Source organism: Procambarus clarkii, chromosome 5 (assembly GCF_040958095.1).
Source record: "Procambarus clarkii isolate CNS0578487 chromosome 5, FALCON_Pclarkii_2.0, whole genome shotgun sequence".
Lineage (NCBI taxonomy): Eukaryota > Metazoa > Arthropoda > Malacostraca > Decapoda > Cambaridae > Procambarus > Procambarus clarkii.
This window is the reverse complement of record NC_091154.1, coordinates 52,236,333-52,254,821: the sequence shown is the minus strand read 5'-3', so window position 1 is coordinate 52,254,821 and position 18,489 is coordinate 52,236,333. Positions and strand designations below refer to the sequence as shown.

General features: G+C 51.2%; 2 protein-coding genes across 2 annotated transcripts in view; both read left to right on the top strand.

Moving 5' to 3' along the window:
• The first annotated feature begins 555 nt into the window (after positions 1–555).
• Positions 556–18,489, top strand: part of LOC138350927 (uncharacterized) — a 384,976-nt gene continuing 367,042 nt past the window's right edge. Inside the window, exon 1 of the mRNA XM_069302386.1 lies at positions 556–642. The gene's annotated coding sequence lies outside the window, so the exon portion shown is untranslated. The remainder of the gene's footprint in view (positions 643–18,489) is intronic.
• LOC138352240 (zinc finger protein 271-like) lies at positions 9,161–15,935 on the top strand. The gene is made up of 3 exons (XM_069304529.1): positions 9,161–9,547; positions 14,278–14,751; positions 15,138–15,935. The coding sequence occupies exons 1-3, from the start codon at positions 9,161–9,163 to the stop codon at positions 15,933–15,935; spliced, it is 1,659 nt and encodes a 552-aa protein (XP_069160630.1).

Genomic DNA, 18,489 nt, shown 5'->3' with positions numbered 1-18,489 from the left:
CACCACCACCCACAATATGAGCATGGGGTCCACCACCACCCACAGTATGAGCATGGGGTCCACCACCACCCACAATATGAGCATGGGGTCCACCACCACCCACAATATGAGCATGGGGTCCACCACCACCCACAATATGAGCATGGGGTCCACCACCACCCACAATATGAGCATGGGGTCCACCACCACCCACAATATGAGCATGGGGTCCACCACCACCCACAATATGAGCATGGGGTCCACCACCACCCACAATATGAGCATGGGGTCCACCACCACCCACAGTATGAGCATGGAGTCCACCACCACCCACAATATGAGCATGTGATCCACAACCACCCACAATATGAGCATGGGGTCCACCACCACCCACAATATGAGCATGGGGTCCACCACCACCCACAATATGAGCATGGGGTCCACCACCACCCACAGGATGAGGTATAAGGGCGTTAATGATCCATATTTACTAAGAACAGAAATCGTCCCCCGACTCCTGATAAGAGTTCGGGACCTTGGCATCTCTGGCATCATGATAACAGCTATCAACAGAACCAGCTATCATAGTGAAGGTTGTGTCCACTGTTGTCTGCTCCGTGAGGGGGATCTTGGTTGCTGGGAGTGCACTCCTGCTGTTTGTGGGTGAGTTGGTTCACTAGTTTGTCAAACTAATAATTCATTACGTTACTAGAATAATTTTATATGGCCGGTGTGTTGATTTACTTTGTTGCGGGCTAAAAGCCTACCAACCTCTGGAGGGATATTAAGGCCTATCAACGTCTGGAGGGTTATTAAGGCCTATTAACCTCTGTAGGGTTATTAAGGCCTATTAACCTCTGGAGGGTTATTAAGGCCTATTAACCTCTGGAGGGTTATTAAAGCCTATCAACCTCTGGAGGGTTATTAAAGCCTATCAACGTCTGGAGGGTTATTAAGGCCTATCAACCTCTGGAGGGTTATTAAGGCCTATTAACCTCTGGAGGGTTATTAAGGCCTATTAACCTCTGGAGGGTTATTAAGGCCTATTAACCTCTGGAGGGTTATTAAAGCCTATCAACCTCTGGAGGGTTATTAAAGCCTATCAACCTCTGGAGGGTTATTAAGGCCTATTAACCTCTGGAGGGTTATTAAAGCCTATCAACCTCTGTAGGGTTATTAAGGCCTATTAACCTCTGGAGGGTTATTAAGGCCTATTAACCTCTGGAGGGTTATTAAAGCCTATCAACCTCTGTAGGGTTATTAAAGCCTATCAACCTCTGGAGGGTTATTAAGGCCTATCAACCTCTGGAGGGTTATTAAGGCCTATCAACCTCTGGAGGGTTATTAAGGCCTATTAACCTCTGGAGGGTTATTAAAGCCTATCAACCTCTGGAGGGTTATTAAAGCCTATCAACCTCTGGAGGGTTATTAAGGCCTATCAACGTCTGGAGGGTTATTAAGGCCTATTAACCTCTGTAGGGTTATTAAAGCCTATCAACCTCTGGAGGGTTATTAAGGCCTATCAACCTCTGGAGGGTTATTAAGGCCTATTAACCTCTGGAGGGTTATTAAGGCCTATTAACCTCTGGAGGGTTATTAAGGCCTATCAACCTCTCGGAGATATTATAGACCCATAATATAACCAAATGAACCAAATTAGGAAATTTAATATCATTTAAACCTATTTGAAAACCTAAAACTGAATAATTTTTGAAAACTTTGGAGCATTTACCATGTAGATTAAGCAGAATTTTTTTTTAAAAGAGTTTGAACAGGTTTAAAGGCACCGTTTCCCAACCCGTTCTCGCAAATTTAATAAGTCAATAATGACTTATGAAATATGTGCATAGGTGACATACTTAACATAATAGATACCCTTAAAAAGATTCATAGAAAACACCGACCTTACCTAACCTTGTTAGTATCTTAAGATAAGCATCTAATTGCTTCGTAATTACAATTATTACCTAACCTATAATAGGTATAGGTTAAGTAATAATTGTAATTATGAAGCAATAAGATGCTTATCTTAAGATACTAACAAGGTTAGGTAAGGTCGGTGTTTTCTATGAATCGTTTTAGGGGTATCTATTATGTTTAGTATATCACCTATGCACGCAGGTAATAAGTCAATATTGACTTTACGAATTTGCGAGAACGGGTTGCAACGGGCCTGAAGTAAGCTAAGCATATATGCCCCTAGAAGCGAGGGAATATATATATATATATATATATATATATATATATATATATATATATATATATATATATATATATATATATATATATATATATATATATATATATATATATATATATATATATTGCAAACAAGCCTGAATGGTCCCCAGGACTATATACAACTCAGTTGTATATAGTCCTGGAGACCATTCAGGCTTGTTTGCATTTGTGTTCCTCACGTGTGCCCCAAAGAATGAGGTGATTTGATAAAATGCTTCGGCTATCACTTCCTTATGTCCGGTCGTGATGGTCAAGCGGATTAAGGCGTCCCTGTACATACCAGTTGCGTTGCTCCTGGCAGCATGGGTTCGAGTCACTTCTGGGGTGTGAGTTTTCAGTTATATATATATATATATATATATATATATATATATATATATATATATATATATATATATATATATATATATAATATATTATTAAATATAACCGAAAAAGTAAGATTTATAATTCTAACACGAATTTTCTCGATCTTTCTTATGTTTCTTTTCACTGTTGATGGTAATTGAAAAATCAATTCTCCAAAATTCATTTTTATTTCTAGTCTGACGCGACACTTGAATGCGTTTCGTAATAACTTATTACATTTTCAAAGACTTTTAGTTTACACACACACAACTATTACCTGCAAACACTAAACAGAGTTCTTACTTATGCTATGATTTAAACAGTTTTCATTTTTCATTTTATACCTGCATTTTGGGTGAGGTGATATGTTACAACAGTCTTGGATGAGGTGAACAAAACTTTCAACACAGGATAGAACACGAAACAATGGGTATTGAAGGTAAGAATGAAAGTAATTGCAGAGGGCCTATTGGCCCATATTTCTTGATGCTTCTATATTGGAGCGGAGTCTTGAAGTGGGTAGAATATAGTTGTGCATTAATTGGCTGTTGATTGCTGGTGTTGACTTCTTGATGTGTAGTGCCTCGCAGATGTCAAGCCGCCTGCATCGCTGTATCTATCGATGATTTCTGTGTTGTTTGCTAAGATTTCTCTGGTGATGGTTTGGTTGTGGGAAGAGATTATATGTTCCATAATGGAGCCCTGTTGCTTATGCATTGTTAATCGCCTGGAAAGAGATGTTGTTGTCTTGCCTATATACTGAGTTTTTTTAGGCTTACAGTCCCCAAGAGGGCATTTGAAGGCACAGACGACGTTGGTCTCTTTTAAAGCGTTCTGCTTTGTGTCTGGAGAGTTTCTCATGAGTAGGCTGGCCGTTTTTTTGGTTTTATAGTAAATCGACAGTTGTATCTTCTGATTTTTCAGAAGATACAACTGATTTTTCAGCCTCCTTCAACTCCTGCAGATGTCTGACATCAGGTACCTGTGTAAAAATGTCAACATACCTGCAGTATATGGCCGGTTTCAAGTTCATGTCGACTAAGACTTTTTGCTCGATGTAGAAGTTCGCAAACAGGACACCTAGGGGAGAACCCATGGCGACCCCATCTACTTGCTTATACATGTGCCCATCCGGGCTCAAGAAGGGTGCCTCTTTAGGACAAGCTTGGAGTAGTTTCCTTAGAATGTTTTCTGGTATGTCAAGAGGAGTACAGGCCGAATCACGATACACTCTGTCCGCTATCATCCCGATTGTTTCATCCACAGGTACGTTGGTAAACAGTGATTCTATGTCCAACGAGGCTCTTATCTCTGTGGCCCTATATATGTATATATATATATATATATATATATATATATATATATATATATATATATATATATATATATATACACACACACACATACACACACACACACACACACACCTATTGGTGTATATCCCATGTGAAGAGTTATAACAATCTTGCGTATGGTTATAACATTAACAGATTGTATGTCCAATGGATATGAGGATGCTATGATAATCACAATGTATATAAAAAGCCACAATAACTTAATTGATCAAATGGACCGACCCGCACCTGAGGACGTGACTGGCGACGGTCTGTGCCAGGCACCAAACCGGCCCGGACTGTGACAAGCATTAGACCGTCATGGACTGTGACAAGCATTAGACCGTCATGGACTGTGACAAGCATTAGACCGTCATGGACTGTGACAAACACCATACCGTCATGGACTGTGACAAGCATTAGACCGTCATGGACTGTGACAAGCATTAGACCGTCATGGACTGTGCCAGGCACCAAACCGGCCCGGACTGTGACAAGCATTAGACCGTCATGGACTGTGACAAGCATTAGACCGTCATGGACTGTGACAAGCATTAGACCGTCATGGACTGTGACAAACACCAGACCGTCATGGACTGTGACAAGCATTAGACCGTCATGGACTGTGACAAGCATTAGACCGTCATGGACTGTGCCAGGCACCAAACCGGCCCGGACTGTGACAAGCATTAGACCGTCATGGACTGTGACAAGCATTAGACCGTCATGGACTGTGACAAGCATTAGACCGTCATGGACTGTGACAAACACCAGACCGTCATGGACTGTGACAAGCATTAGACCGTCATGGACTGTGACAAGCATTAGACCGTCATGGACTGTGACAAGCACCAGACCGTCATGGACTGTGACAAGCAAAAGACCGTCATGGACTGTGACAAGCAAAAGACCGTCATGGACTGTGACAAACACCAGACCGTCATGGACTGTGACAAACACCAGACCGTCATGGACTGTGACAAACACCAGACCGTCATGGACTGTGACAAACAAAAGACCGTCATGGACTGTGACAAACACCAGACCGTCATGGACTGTGACAAACACCAGACCGTCATGGACTGTGACAAGCACCAGACCGTCATGGACTGTGACAAACACCAGACCGTCATTGACTGTGACAAGCACCAGACCATCATGGACTGTGACAAACACCAGACCGTCATGGACTGTGACAAACACCAGACCGTCATGGACTGTGACAAACACCAGACCGTCATGGACTGTGTCAAACACCAGACCGTCATGGACTGTGACAAGCACAAGACCGTCATGGACTGTGACAAACACCAGACCGTCATGGACTGTGACAAACACCAGACCGTCATGGACTGGGACAAGCACCAGACCGTCATGGACTGTGTCAAGCACCAGACCGTCATGGACTGTGTCAAGCACCAGACCGTCATGGACTGTGTCAAGCACCAGACCATCATGGACTGTGTCAAGCACCAGACCGTCATGGACTGTGACAAGCACCAGGCCGGCCCGGACTGTGACAAGCACCAGACTGTGATGGACTGTGTCAAGCACCAGACCGTCATGGACTGTGACAAACACCAGACCGTCATGGACTGTGCCAAGCCCCAGACCATCATGGACTGTGCCAAGCACAAATCCGGCCCGGACTGTGTCAAGCACCAGACCGGCATGGACTGTGTCAAGCACCATACCGTCCCGGACTGTGTCAAACACCAAACCGTCCCGGACTGTGTCAAGCACAAGACCGTCATAGACTGTGTCAAGCACGAGACGTCATGGACTGTGTCAAGCACCAGACCGTCCCAGACTGTTTCAAGCACCAGACCGTCCAGGACTGTGTCAAGCACCAGACCGTCTCGGACTGTGACAAGCATCAGACCGTCCCGGACTTTGACAAGCACCAGACCGTCATGGACTGTGACAAGCACCAGACCGTCATGGACTGTGTCGAGCACCAGACCGTCATGGACTGTGTCACGCATCAGACTGTCATGGACTGTGTCAAGCACCAGACCGTACCGGACTGTGTCAACCACCAGACTGTCCCGGACTGTGTCAAGCACCAGACCGTCCCGGACTCTGTCAAGCAGCAGACCGTCCCAAACTGTGACAAGCACCAGACCGTCCCGGACTGTGTCAGGCACCAGACCGTCCCGGACTGTTTCAAGCACCAGACCGTACCGGACTGAGTCAACCACCAGACCGTCATGGACTGTGTCAAGCACCGGACCGTCCCAGACTGTGTCAAGCACCAGACCGTCATGGACTGTGAGGAGCACCAGACCGTCATGGACTGTGAAAAGCACCAGACCGTCATGGACTGTGTCAAGCACCAGGCCCTCATGGACTGTGTCAAGCACCAGACCGTCATGAACTGTGTCAAGCACCATACCGTCCCGGACTGTGTCAAGCACCAGACCGACCCGGACTGTGTCAAGCACCAGACCGTCCTGGACTGTGTCAAGCACGAGCCGTCATGGACTGTGTCAAGCATTAGACCGTCATGGACTGTGACAAGCATTAGACTGTCATGGACTGTGACAAACACCATACCGTCATGGACTGTGACAAGCATTAGACCGTCATGGACTGTGACAAGCATTAGACCGTCATGGACTGTGCCAGGCACCAAACCGGCCCGGACTGTGACAAGCATTAGACCGTCATGGACTGTGACAAGCATTAGACCGTCATGGACTGTGACAAGCATTAGACCGTCATGGACTGTGACAAACACCAGACTGTCATGGACTGTGACAAGCATTAGACCGTCATGGACTGTGACAAGCATTAGACCGTCATGGACTGTGACAAGCATTAGACCGTCATGGACTGTGACAAACACCAGACCGTCATGGACTGTGACAAGCATTAGACCGTCATGGACTGTGACAAGCATTAGACCGTCATGGACTGTGACAAGCACCAGACCGTCATGGACTGTGACAAGCAAAAGACCGTCATGGACTGTGACAAGCAAAAGACCGTCATGGACTGTGACAAACACCAGACCGTCATGGACTGTGACAAACACCAGACCGTCATGGACTGTGACAAACACCAGACCGTCATGGACTGTGACAAGCAAAAGACCGTCATGGACTGTGACAAACACCAGACCGTCATGGACTGTGACAAACACCAGACCGTCATGGACTGTGACAAGCAAAAGACCGTCATGGACTGTGACAAACACCAGACCGTCATGGACTGTGACAAACACCAGACCGTCATGGACTGTGACAAACACCAGACCGTCATGGACTGTGACAAACACCAGACCGTCATGGACTGTGACAAACACCAGACCGTCATGGACTGTGACAAGCAAAAGACCGTCATGGACTGTGACAAACACCAGACCGTCATGGACTGTGACAAACACCAGACCGTCATGGACTGTGTCAAACACCAGACCGTCATGGACTGTGACAAGCACAAGACCGTCATGGACTGTGACAAACACCAGACCGTCATGGACTGTGACAAACACCAGACCGTCATGGACTGTGACAAGCACCAGACCGTCATGGACTGTGTCAAGCACCAGACCGTCATGGACTGTGTCAAGCACCAGACCGTCATGGACTGTGTCAAGCACCAGACCGTCATGGACTGTGTCAAGCACCAGACCGTCATGGACTGTGTCAAGCACCAGACCGTCATGGACTGTGTCAAGCACCAGACCGTCATGGACTGTGTCAAGCACCAGACCATCATGGACTGTGTCAAGCACCAGACCGTCATGGACTGTGACAAGCACCAGGCCGGCCCGGACTGTGACAAGCACCAGACTGTGATGGACTGTGACAAACACCAGACCGTCATGGACTGTGACAAACACCAGACCGTCATGGACTGTGACAAGCACAAGACCGTCATGGACTGTGACAAACACCAGACCGTCATGGACTGTGACAAACACCAGACCGTCATGGACTGTGACAAACACCAGACCGTCATGGACTGTGACAAGCACCAGACCGTCATGGACTGTGTCAAGCACCAGACCGTCATGGACTGTGCCAAGCCCCAGACCGTCATGGACTGTGTCAAGCACCAGACCGGCATGGACTGTGTCAAGCACCATACCGTCCCGGACTGTGTCAAACACCAGACCGTCCCAGACTGTGTCAAGCACCAGACCGTCATGGACTGTGTCAAGCACCATACCGTCCCGGACTGTGTCAAGCACCAAACCGTCCCGGACTGTGTCAAGCACAAGACCGTCATAGACTGTGTCAAGCACGAGACGTCATGGACTGTGTCAAGCACCAGACCGTCCCAGACTGTTTCAAGCACCAGACCGTCCAGGACTGTGTCAAGCACCAGACCGTCTCGGACTGTGACAAGCATCAGACCGTCCCGGACTGTGACATGCACCAGACCGTCATGGACTGTGACAAGCACTAGACCGTCATGGACTGTGTCGAGCACCAGACCGTCATGGACTGTGTCACGCACCAGACTGTCATGGACTGTGTCAAGCACCAGACCGTACCGGACTGTGTCAACCACCAGACTGTCCCGGACTGTGTCAAGCACCAGACCGTCCCGGACTCTGTCAAGCAGCAGACCGTCCCAAACTGTGACAAGCACCAGACCGTCCCGGACTGTGTCAGGCACCAGACCGTCCCGGACTGTTTCAAGCACCAGACCGTACCGGACTGAGTCAACCACCAGACCGTCATGGACTGTGTCAAGCACCGGACCGTCCCAGACTGTGTCAAGCACCAGACCGTCATGGACTGTGAGGAGCACCAGACCGTCATGGACTGTGAAAAGCACCAGACCGTCATGGACTGTGTCAAGCACCAGGCCCTCATGGACTGTGTCAAGCACCAGACCGTCATGAACTGTGTCAAGCACCATACCGTCCCGGACTGTGTCAAGCACCAGACCGACCCGGACTGTGTCAAGCACCAGACCGTCCTGGACTGTGTCAAGCACGAGCCGTCATGGACTGTGTCAAGCACCAGACCATCCCGGACTGTGTCAAGCACCAGACCGTCCCGGACTACGTCAAGCAGCAGACCGTCCCGTACTGTGACAAGCACCAGACCGTCATGGACTGTGAAAAGCACCAGCCCGACCCGGACTGAGTCACATACCGGACCGTCCCGGGCTTTGTCAAGCACCAGACCGTCATGGACTGTGTCAAGCACTAGACCGTCCCGGACTATGTCACATACCAGACCGTCCTGGACTGTGACAAGCACAAGACAGTCCTGGACTGTGTCAAGCACCAGACCGTCATGGACTGTATGAAGCACCAGGCCCTCATTGACTGTGTCAAGCACCAGACCGTTCCGGACTGTGTCAAGCACCAGATCGTCCCAGACTGTGTCAAGCACCAGACCGTCTTGGACTGTGTCACGCACCAGACCGCCCCGGACTGTGTCAAGCACCAGACCGTTCCGGACTGTCACAAGCACCAGATCGTCTCGGACTGTGTCAAGCACCAGATCGTCTCGGACTGTGTCACGCACCAGACCGCCCCGGACTGTGTCAAGCACCAGACCGTCATGGACTGTGAAAAGCTCCAGACCGTCATGGACTGTGAAAAGCTCCAGACCGTCGCGGACTGTGTCAAGCACCAGAACGACCCAGACTGTGTCACGCACCAGACCGTCATGGACTGTGTCAAGCACCATACCGTCCCGGACTGTGTCAAGCACCAGACCGTCCCGGACTGTGTCAAGCACCAGACCGTCCCGGACTGTGTCAAGCACCAGACCGTCCTGGACTGTGTCAAGCACGAGACGTCATGGACTGTGTCAAGCACCAGACCGTCCCTTACTGTGACAAGCACCAGACCGTCATGTACTGTGTCAAGCACCAGACCGTCATGGACTGTGTCAAGCACCAGACTGTCATGGACTGTTTCAAGCAGCAGACCGTACCGGACTGTGTCAAGCACCAGACCGTCCCGGACTGTGTCAAGCACCAGACCGTCCTGGACTGTGTCAAGCACTAGACCGTCATGGACTGTGACAAGCACCAGACCGTCATGGACTGTGTCAAGCACCAGACCGTCATGGAGTGTGTCAAGCACCAGACCGTCCCGGACTATGTCAAGCACCAGACCATCATGGACTGTGTCAAGCACCAGACCGTCCCGGACTATGTCAAGCACCAGACCGTCATGGACTGTGTCAAGCACCAGACAGTCATGGACTGTGTCAAGCACCAGACCGTCATGGACTGTGTCAAGCACCAGACCGTCCCGGACTATGTCAAGCACCAGACCATCATGGACTGTGTCAAGCACCAGACCGTCATGGACTGTGTCAAGTACCAGACCGTCCCGGACTATGTCAAGCACCAGACCATCATGGACTGTGTCAAGCACCAGACCATCATGGACTGTGTCAAGAACCAGACCGTCCCGGACTATGTCAAGCACCAGACCATCATGGACTGTGTCAAGCACCAGACCGTCCCGGACTATGTCAAGCACCAGACCATCATGGACTGTGTCAAGCACCAGACCGTCATGGACTGTGTCAAGCACCAGACCGTCATGGACTGTGTCAAGCACCAGACCGTCATGGACTGTGTCAAGCACCAGACCGTCATGGACTGTGTCAAGCACCAGACCGTCCCGGACTATGTCAAGCACCAGACCATCATGGACTGTGTCAAGCACCAGACCGTCATGGACTGTGTCAAGCACCAGACAGTCATGGACTGTGTCAAGCACCAGACCGTCATGGACTGTGTCAAGCACCAGACCGTCCCGGACTATGTCAAGCACCAGACCATCATGGACTGTGTCAAGCACCAGACCGTCATGGACTGTGTCAAGCACCAGACCGTCCCGGACTATGTCAAGCACCAGACCATCATGGACTATGTCAAGCACCAGACCGTCATGGACTGTGACAAGCACCAGACAGTCATGAACTGTGACAAGCACCAGACCGTCCCGGACTGTGTCAAACACCAGATCGTCTCGGACTGTGTCAAGCACCAGACCGTCTTGGACTGTCTCAAGCACCAGACCGTCATTGACTGTGTCAAGCACCATACCGTCCCGGACTGTGTCAAACACCAGACCGTCCCAGACTGTGTCAAGCACCAGACCGTCCCAGACTGTGTCAAGCACCAGACCGTCATGGACTGTGTCAAGCACCATACCGTCCCGGACTGTGTCAAGCACCAGACCGTCCCGGACTGTGAGAAGCACCAGACCGTTCCGGACTGTGTCATGCACTAGACCGTCCCGGACTGTGCCACGCACCAGACCGTCCCGGACTGTGTCAAGCACCAGACCGTCCAGGACTGTGACAAGCTCCAGACTCTCATGGACTGTGTCAAGCACGAGACGTCATGGACTGTGTCAAGCACCAGACCGTCCCAGACTGTTTCAAGCACCAGACCGTCCAGGACTGTGTCAAGCACCAGACCGTCTCGGACTGTTTCAAGCATCAGACCGTTCCGGACTGTGAGAAGCACCAGACCGTCATAGACTGTGTCAAGCACCACACTGTCATTGACTGTGTCCAGCACCAGACTGTTCCGGACTGTGTCAAGCACCAGACCGTCAAGGACTGCGTCAAGCACCAGACCGTCATGGACTGTGTTAAGCACCAGACCGTCATGGACTGTGTCAAGCACCAGACCGTCATGGACTGTGTCAAGCACCAGACCGTCATGGACTGTGACAAGCACCAGACCATCATGGACTGTGAAAAGCTCCAGACCGTCATGGACTGAGTCAAGCACCAGACCGTCACGGACTGTGTCACGCACCAGACCGTCATGTACTTTGACAAGCACCAGAACATCATTGAATGTGTCAAGCACCAGACCATCCCTGACTGTGTCAAGCACCAGACCGTCCCGGACTGTGTCACGCACCAGACCGTCCCGGACTGTGTCACGCACCAGACCGTCCCGGACTGTGACAAGCACCAGACAGTCATGGACTGTCTCAAGCACCAGACCGTCATGGACTGTGACAAGCACCAGGCCGTCATGGACTGTGTCAAACACCAGATCGTCTCGGACTGTGTCACGCACCAGACCGCCCCGGACTGTGTCAAGCACCACACCGTCATGGACTGTGAAAAGCTCCAGACCGTCATGGACTGTGTCAAGCACCAGATCGTCCCGGACTATGTCAAGCACCAGACCATCATGGACTGTGTCAAGCACCAGACCATCATGGACTGTGTCAAGCACCAGACCGTCCCGGACTATGTCAAGCACCAGACCATCATGGACTGTGTCAAGCACCAGACCGTCCCGGACTATGTCAAGCACCAGACCATCATGGACTGTGTCAAGCACCAGACCGTCATGGACTGTGTCAAGCACCAGACCGTCATGGACTGTGTCAAGCACCAGACCGTCATGGACTGTGTCAAGCACCAGACCGTCATGGACTGTGTCAAGCACCAGACCGTCCCGGACTATGTCAAGCACCAGACCATCATGGACTGTGTCAAGCACCAGACCGTCCCGGACTATGTCAAGCACCAGACCGTCATGGACTGTGTCAAGCACCAGACAGTCATGGACTGTGTCAAGCACCAGACCGTCATGGACTGTGTCAAGCACCAGACCGTCATGGACTGTGTCAAGCACCAGACAGTCATGGACTGTGTCAAGCACCAGACCGTCATGGACTGTGTCAAGCACCAGACCGTCCCGGACTATGTCAAGCACCAGACCATCATGGACTGTGTCAAGCACCAGACCGTCATGGACTGTGTCAAGCACCAGACCGTCCCGGACTATGTCAAGCACCAGACCATCATGGACTATGTCAAGCACCAGACCGTCATGGACTGTGACAAGCACCAGACAGTCATGAACTGTGACAAGCACCAGACCGTCCCGGACTGTGTCAAACACCAGATCGTCTCGGACTGTGTCAAGCACCAGACCGGGTTGGACTGTCTCAAGCACCAGACCGTCATGGACTGTGTCAAGCACCATACCGTCCCGGACTCTGTCAAACACCAGACCGTCCCAGACTGTGTCAAGCACCAGACCGTCCCAGACTGTGTCAAGCACCAGACCGTCATGGACTGTGTCAAGCACCATACCGTCCCGGACTGTGTCAAGCACCAGACCGTCCCGGACTGTGAGAAGCACCAGACCGTTCCGGACTGTGTTATGCACTAGACCGTCCCGGACTGTGTCACGCACCAGACCGTCCCGGACTGTGTCAAGCACCAGACCGTCCAGGACTGTGACAAGCTCCAGACTCTCATGGACTGTGTCAAGCACGAGACGTCATGGACTGTGTCAAGCACCAGACCGTCCCAGACTGTTTCAAGCACCAGACCGTCCAGGACTGTGTCAAGCACCAGACCGTCTCGGACTGTTTCAAGCATCAGACCGTTCCGGACTGTGAGAAGCACCAGACCGTCATAGACTGTGTCAAGCACCACACTGTCATTGACTGTGTCCAGCACCAGACTGTTACGGACTGTGTCAAGCACCAGACCGTCAAGGACTGCGTCAAGCACCAGACCGTCATGGACTGTGTCAAGCACCAGACCGTCATGGACTGTGTCAAGCACCAGACCGTCATGGACTGTGACAAGCACCAGACCGTCATGGACTGTGAAAAGCTCCAGACCGTCATGGACTGAGTCAAGCACCAGACCGTCACGGACTGTGTCACGCACCAGACCGTCATGTACTTTGACAAGCACCAGACCATCATTGAATGTGTCAAGCACCAGACCATCCCTGACTGTGTCAAGCACCAGACCGTCCCGGACTGTGTCACGCACCAGACCGTCCCGGACTGTGTCACGCACCAGACCGTCCCGGACTGTGACAAGCACCAGACAGTCATGGACTGTCTCAAGCACCAGACCGTCATGGACTGTGACAAGCACCAGGCCGTCATGGACTGTGTCAAACACCAGATCGTCTCGGACTGTGTCACGCACCAGACCGCCCCGGACTGTGTCAAGCACCACACCGTCATGGACTGTGAAAAGCTCCAGACCGTCATGGACTGTGTCAAGCACCAGATCGTCCCGGACTGTGTCAAGCACCAGAACGACCCAGACTGTGTCACGCACCAGACCGTCATGGACTGTGTCAAGCACCATACCGTCCCGGACTGTGTCAAGCACCAGACCGACCCGGCCTGTCACTCACCAGACCGTCATGGAATGTGTCAAGCACCAGACCGTCATGGACTGTGACAAGCACCAGACCGTCCCGGATTGTGACAAGCACCAGACCGTCATGTACTGTGTCAAGCACCAGACCGTCATGGACTGTGTCAAGCACCAGACTGTCATGGACTGTTTCAAGCACCAGACCGTACCGGACTGTGTCAAGCACCAGACCGTCCCGGACTGTGTCAAGCACCAGACCGACCCGGCCTGTCACTCACCAGACCGTCATGGAATGTGTCAAGCACCAGACCGTCATGGACTGTGACAAGCACCAGACCGTCTCGGACTGTGTCAAGCACCAGACCGTCATGGACTGTGACAAGCACCGGACTGTCATGAACTGTGACAAGCACCAGACCGTCCCGGACTCTGTCAAGCACCAGACCGTCATGGACTGTGACAAGCACCGGACTGTCATGAACTGTGACAAGCACCAGACCGTCCCGGACTCTGTCAAGCACCAGCCCGTCCCGGACTGTTTCACGCACCAGACCGTCATGGACTGTGTCAAGCGCTTGACCGTCCCGGACTTTGTCAAGCACCAGACCGTCATGGACTGTGTCAAGCGCTTGACCGTCCCGGACTTTGTCAAGCACCAGACCGTCATGGACTGTGTCAAGCGCTTGACCGTCCCGGACTTTGTCACGCACCAGACCGTCCCGGACTTTGACAAGCACCAGACCGTCCTGGACTGTGTCAAGCACCAGACCGTCCCGGACTGTGTCAAGCACCAGAACGACCCAGACTGTGTCACGCACCAGACCGTCATGGACTGTGTCAAGCACCATACCGTCCCGGACTGTGTCAAGCACCAGACCGACCCGGCCTGTCACTCACCAGACCGTCATGGAATGTGTCAAGCACCAGACCGTCATGGACTGTGACAAGCACCAGACCGTCCCGGATTGTGACAAGCACCAGACCGTCATGTACTGTGTCAAGCACCAGACCGTCATGGACTGTGTCAAGCACCAGACTGTCATGGACTGTTTCAAGCACCAGACCGTACCGGACTGTGTCAAGCACCAGACCGTCCCGGACTGTGTCAAGCACCAGACCGACCCGGCCTGTCACTCACCAGACCGTCATGGAATGTGTCAAGCACCAGACCGTCATGGACTGTGACAAGCACCAGACCGTCTCGGACTGTGTCAAGCACCAGACCGTCATGGACTGTGACAAGCACCGGACTGTCATGAACTGTGACAAGCACCAGACCGTCCCGGACTCTGTCAAGCACCAGACCGTCATGGACTGTGACAAGCACCGGACTGTCATGAACTGTGACAAGCACCAGACCGTCCCGGACTCTGTCAAGCACCAGCCCGTCCCGGACTGTTTCACGCACCAGACCGTCATGGACTGTGTCAAGCGCTTGACCGTCCCGGACTTTGTCAAGCACCAGACCGTCATGGACTGTGTCAAGCGCTTGACCGTCCCGGACTTTGTCAAGCACCAGACCGTCATGGACTGTGTCAAGCGCTTGACCGTCCCGGACTTTGTCACGCACCAGACCGTCCCGGACTTTGACAAGCACCAGACCGTCCTGGACTGTGTCAAGCACCAGACCGTCCCGGACTTTGACAAGCACCAGACCGTCATGTACACTGTCAAGCACCAGATAATCCCGGACTGTGCCAAGCACCAGACCGTCCCGGACTGTGCCAAGCACCAGACCGTCCCTAACTGTGCCAAGCACCAGACCGACGCGGACTGTGACAAGCACCAGACCGTCATGGACTGCGTCAAGCACCAGACCGTCATGGGCTGTGTCAAGCACAAGACCGTCTCAGACTGTGACAAGCTCAAGACCGTCATGGACTGTGACAAGCACCAAACCGTCATGGACTGTGAAAAGCTCCAGACCGTCATGGACTGAGTCAAGCACCAGACCGTCCCGGACTGTGTCACGCACCAGACCGTCATGTACTTTGACAAGCACCAGACTGTCATTGACTGTGACAAGCACCAGACCGTCCCGGACTGTGTCACGCACCAGACCGTCCCGGACTGTGTCACGCACCAGACCGTCATGTACTTTGACAAGCACCAGACCGTCATTGAATGTGTCATGCACCAGACCATCCCGGACGGTGTCAAGCACCAGACCGTCCCGGACTGTGTCAGGCTCCAGATCGTCATGGACTGTCACAAGCATCAGACCGTCCCGGACTGTGACAATCACCAGACAGTCATGGACTGTCTCAAGCACCAGACCATATTGGAAAGTGCCAAGCACCAGATCGTCTCGGACTGTGTCAAGCACCAGATCGTCTCGGACTGTGTCACGCACCAGACCGCCCCGGACTGTGTCAAGCACCACACTGTCATGGACTGTGTCAAGCACAATACCGTCATGGACTGTGACAAGCACCAGGCCGTCATGGACTGTGAAAAGCTCCAGACAGTCCCGGACTGTGTCAAGTGTCGGGAAACCGACACACACACAACCACACACACACAAATAACACAGTCTCCCCTAGTCTGTACTCCCTTCAGGATGGAAAATGGGAGACTCCGTGACGTCATCGACTCCGTGACGTCATCAAAGTCATCGTATATTTACATTATGAAACATTGTTAATAGACTAGTTTAGTCTCTAGAGTTGATAAAAAAGTAATCAATAAGAATGAATATAATTATTTACACAGTATTGTAGCTAGGTTCCCTTGTTAATGTAAAATTACTTTGAATGAGGAACCAGCGTTAAGGGCGTTGCCCGAGAGAGGAAGGCGTCTATATACACAACAACAACAAACAGGGGACCAGCCTACCACGCTGTTTTAAAACTGGTGTAACAGCAAGACACCCCATTTACGTGTCAACACCAACAACACAGCCTAACAACATCACAACAACGACTGTATCCGTCTACCAAGTATTGTATATTATTCCAGTGCACTGTTTAATATAAATAGTAGATGGTTAAGTCGTGGAAGATCCCCCAAAACACCGTACGTGAACCCCATTACAACCCTCACAGTTCATGTCATACCTGTAATTGATATGTTTAGGGAACTTTGATTAATTCCTTGCATCCCATACAGGTAAATTGTGAGAGGAGCATCAAGAATCTGTGCAGACAGTTGGTTCATACACATAATTAACTACTTGTTTGCCAAGTAGTTTTCCCACCAGCCGCCATTATGTGGCACAAAGAGGCAGGGCCACACCCAATCTGAGGCTACACCTACACGCCTTACCAGGCCCATTCTACTGGCATAGCTAAGCCATTTATGCTTTTAGTAGTAGTAGTCATAATTAATTATTATATTAGTAGTTTAGACCACCATATGTGGTACACTGTATATTGAAATAACTGAAATAATAGATTTAAAGGTAAACAATTGGTAGTTTAAGAAGGAGCCATAACATAGTGGTTTAGGCTACCAATTGTCCCTCCCAATAGTGTGTAAGAAGATTTCAGGCAGTTTACCAGTACATACAGTCCACTTAATTAATACTTACTTACTAAGAAAATAAACAAGACATAACTTTATTTTATTAAATCAATTTGAAAAAGAGAGATGAGCTGCCTGGAATTTCCCCACATCAAGCACCAGAACGACCCAGACTGTGTCACGCACCAGACCGTCATGGACTGTGTCAAGCACCATACCGTTCCGGACTGTGTCATGCACTAGACCGTCCCGGACTGTGTCACGCACCAGACCGTCCCGGACTGTGTCAAGCACCAGACCGTCCAGGACTGTGACAAGCTCCAGACTCTCATGGACTGTGACAAGCACCAGACCGTCATGGACTGTGTCAAGCACCAGACCGGGCCGGACTGTGTCAAGCACCAGACCGTCCAGGACTGTGACAAGCTCCAGACTCTTATGGACTGGGACAAGCACCAGACCGTCATGGACTGTGTCAAGCACCAGACCGTCATGGACTGTGTCAAGCCCCAGACCGTCCTGGAATGTGTCAAGCACTAGACCGTCATGGACTGTGACAAGCACCAGACAATCATGGACTGTGTCAAGCACCAGACCGTCCCGGACTGTGCCAAGCACCAGACCGTCCCGGACAGTGTCAGGCACCAGACCGTCATGGACTGTGTCAAGCACCAGACCGTCCCGGACTGTTTCAAGCACCACACCATACCAGACTGTGTCAAGCACCAGACTGTCTCAGACTGTGTCAAGCACCAGATCGTCCCGGACTGTGTCAAGCACCAGACCGTTCCTGACTGTGTCATGCACTAGACCGTCCCGGACTGTGTCACGCACCAGACCGTCCAGGACTGTGACAAGCTCCAGACTCTCATGGACTGTGACAAGCACCAGACCGTCATGGACTGTGTCAAGCACCAGACTGTCATAGACTGTGTCAAGCACCAGACCGTACTGGACTGTGTCAAGCACCAGACTGTCATGGACTGTGTCAAGCACCAGACCGTCCCGGACTGTGTCAAGCACTAGACTGT

Excerpts from the sequence above, each read along its gene's own strand:
- LOC138352240 (XM_069304529.1), top strand. The coding sequence starts at position 9,161 with ATGGACTGTATGAAGCACCAGGCCCTCATTGACTGTGTCAAGCACCAG. Across the intron at positions 9,548-14,277 it reads ACCAGACCGTCATGGACTGT|ACCGTCATGGAATGTGTCAA; the intron begins GTCAAGCACCAT and ends GTCACTCACCAG. Across the intron at positions 14,752-15,137 it reads ACCAGACCGTCCTGGACTGT|ACCGTCATGGAATGTGTCAA; the intron begins GTCAAGCACCAG and ends GTCACTCACCAG.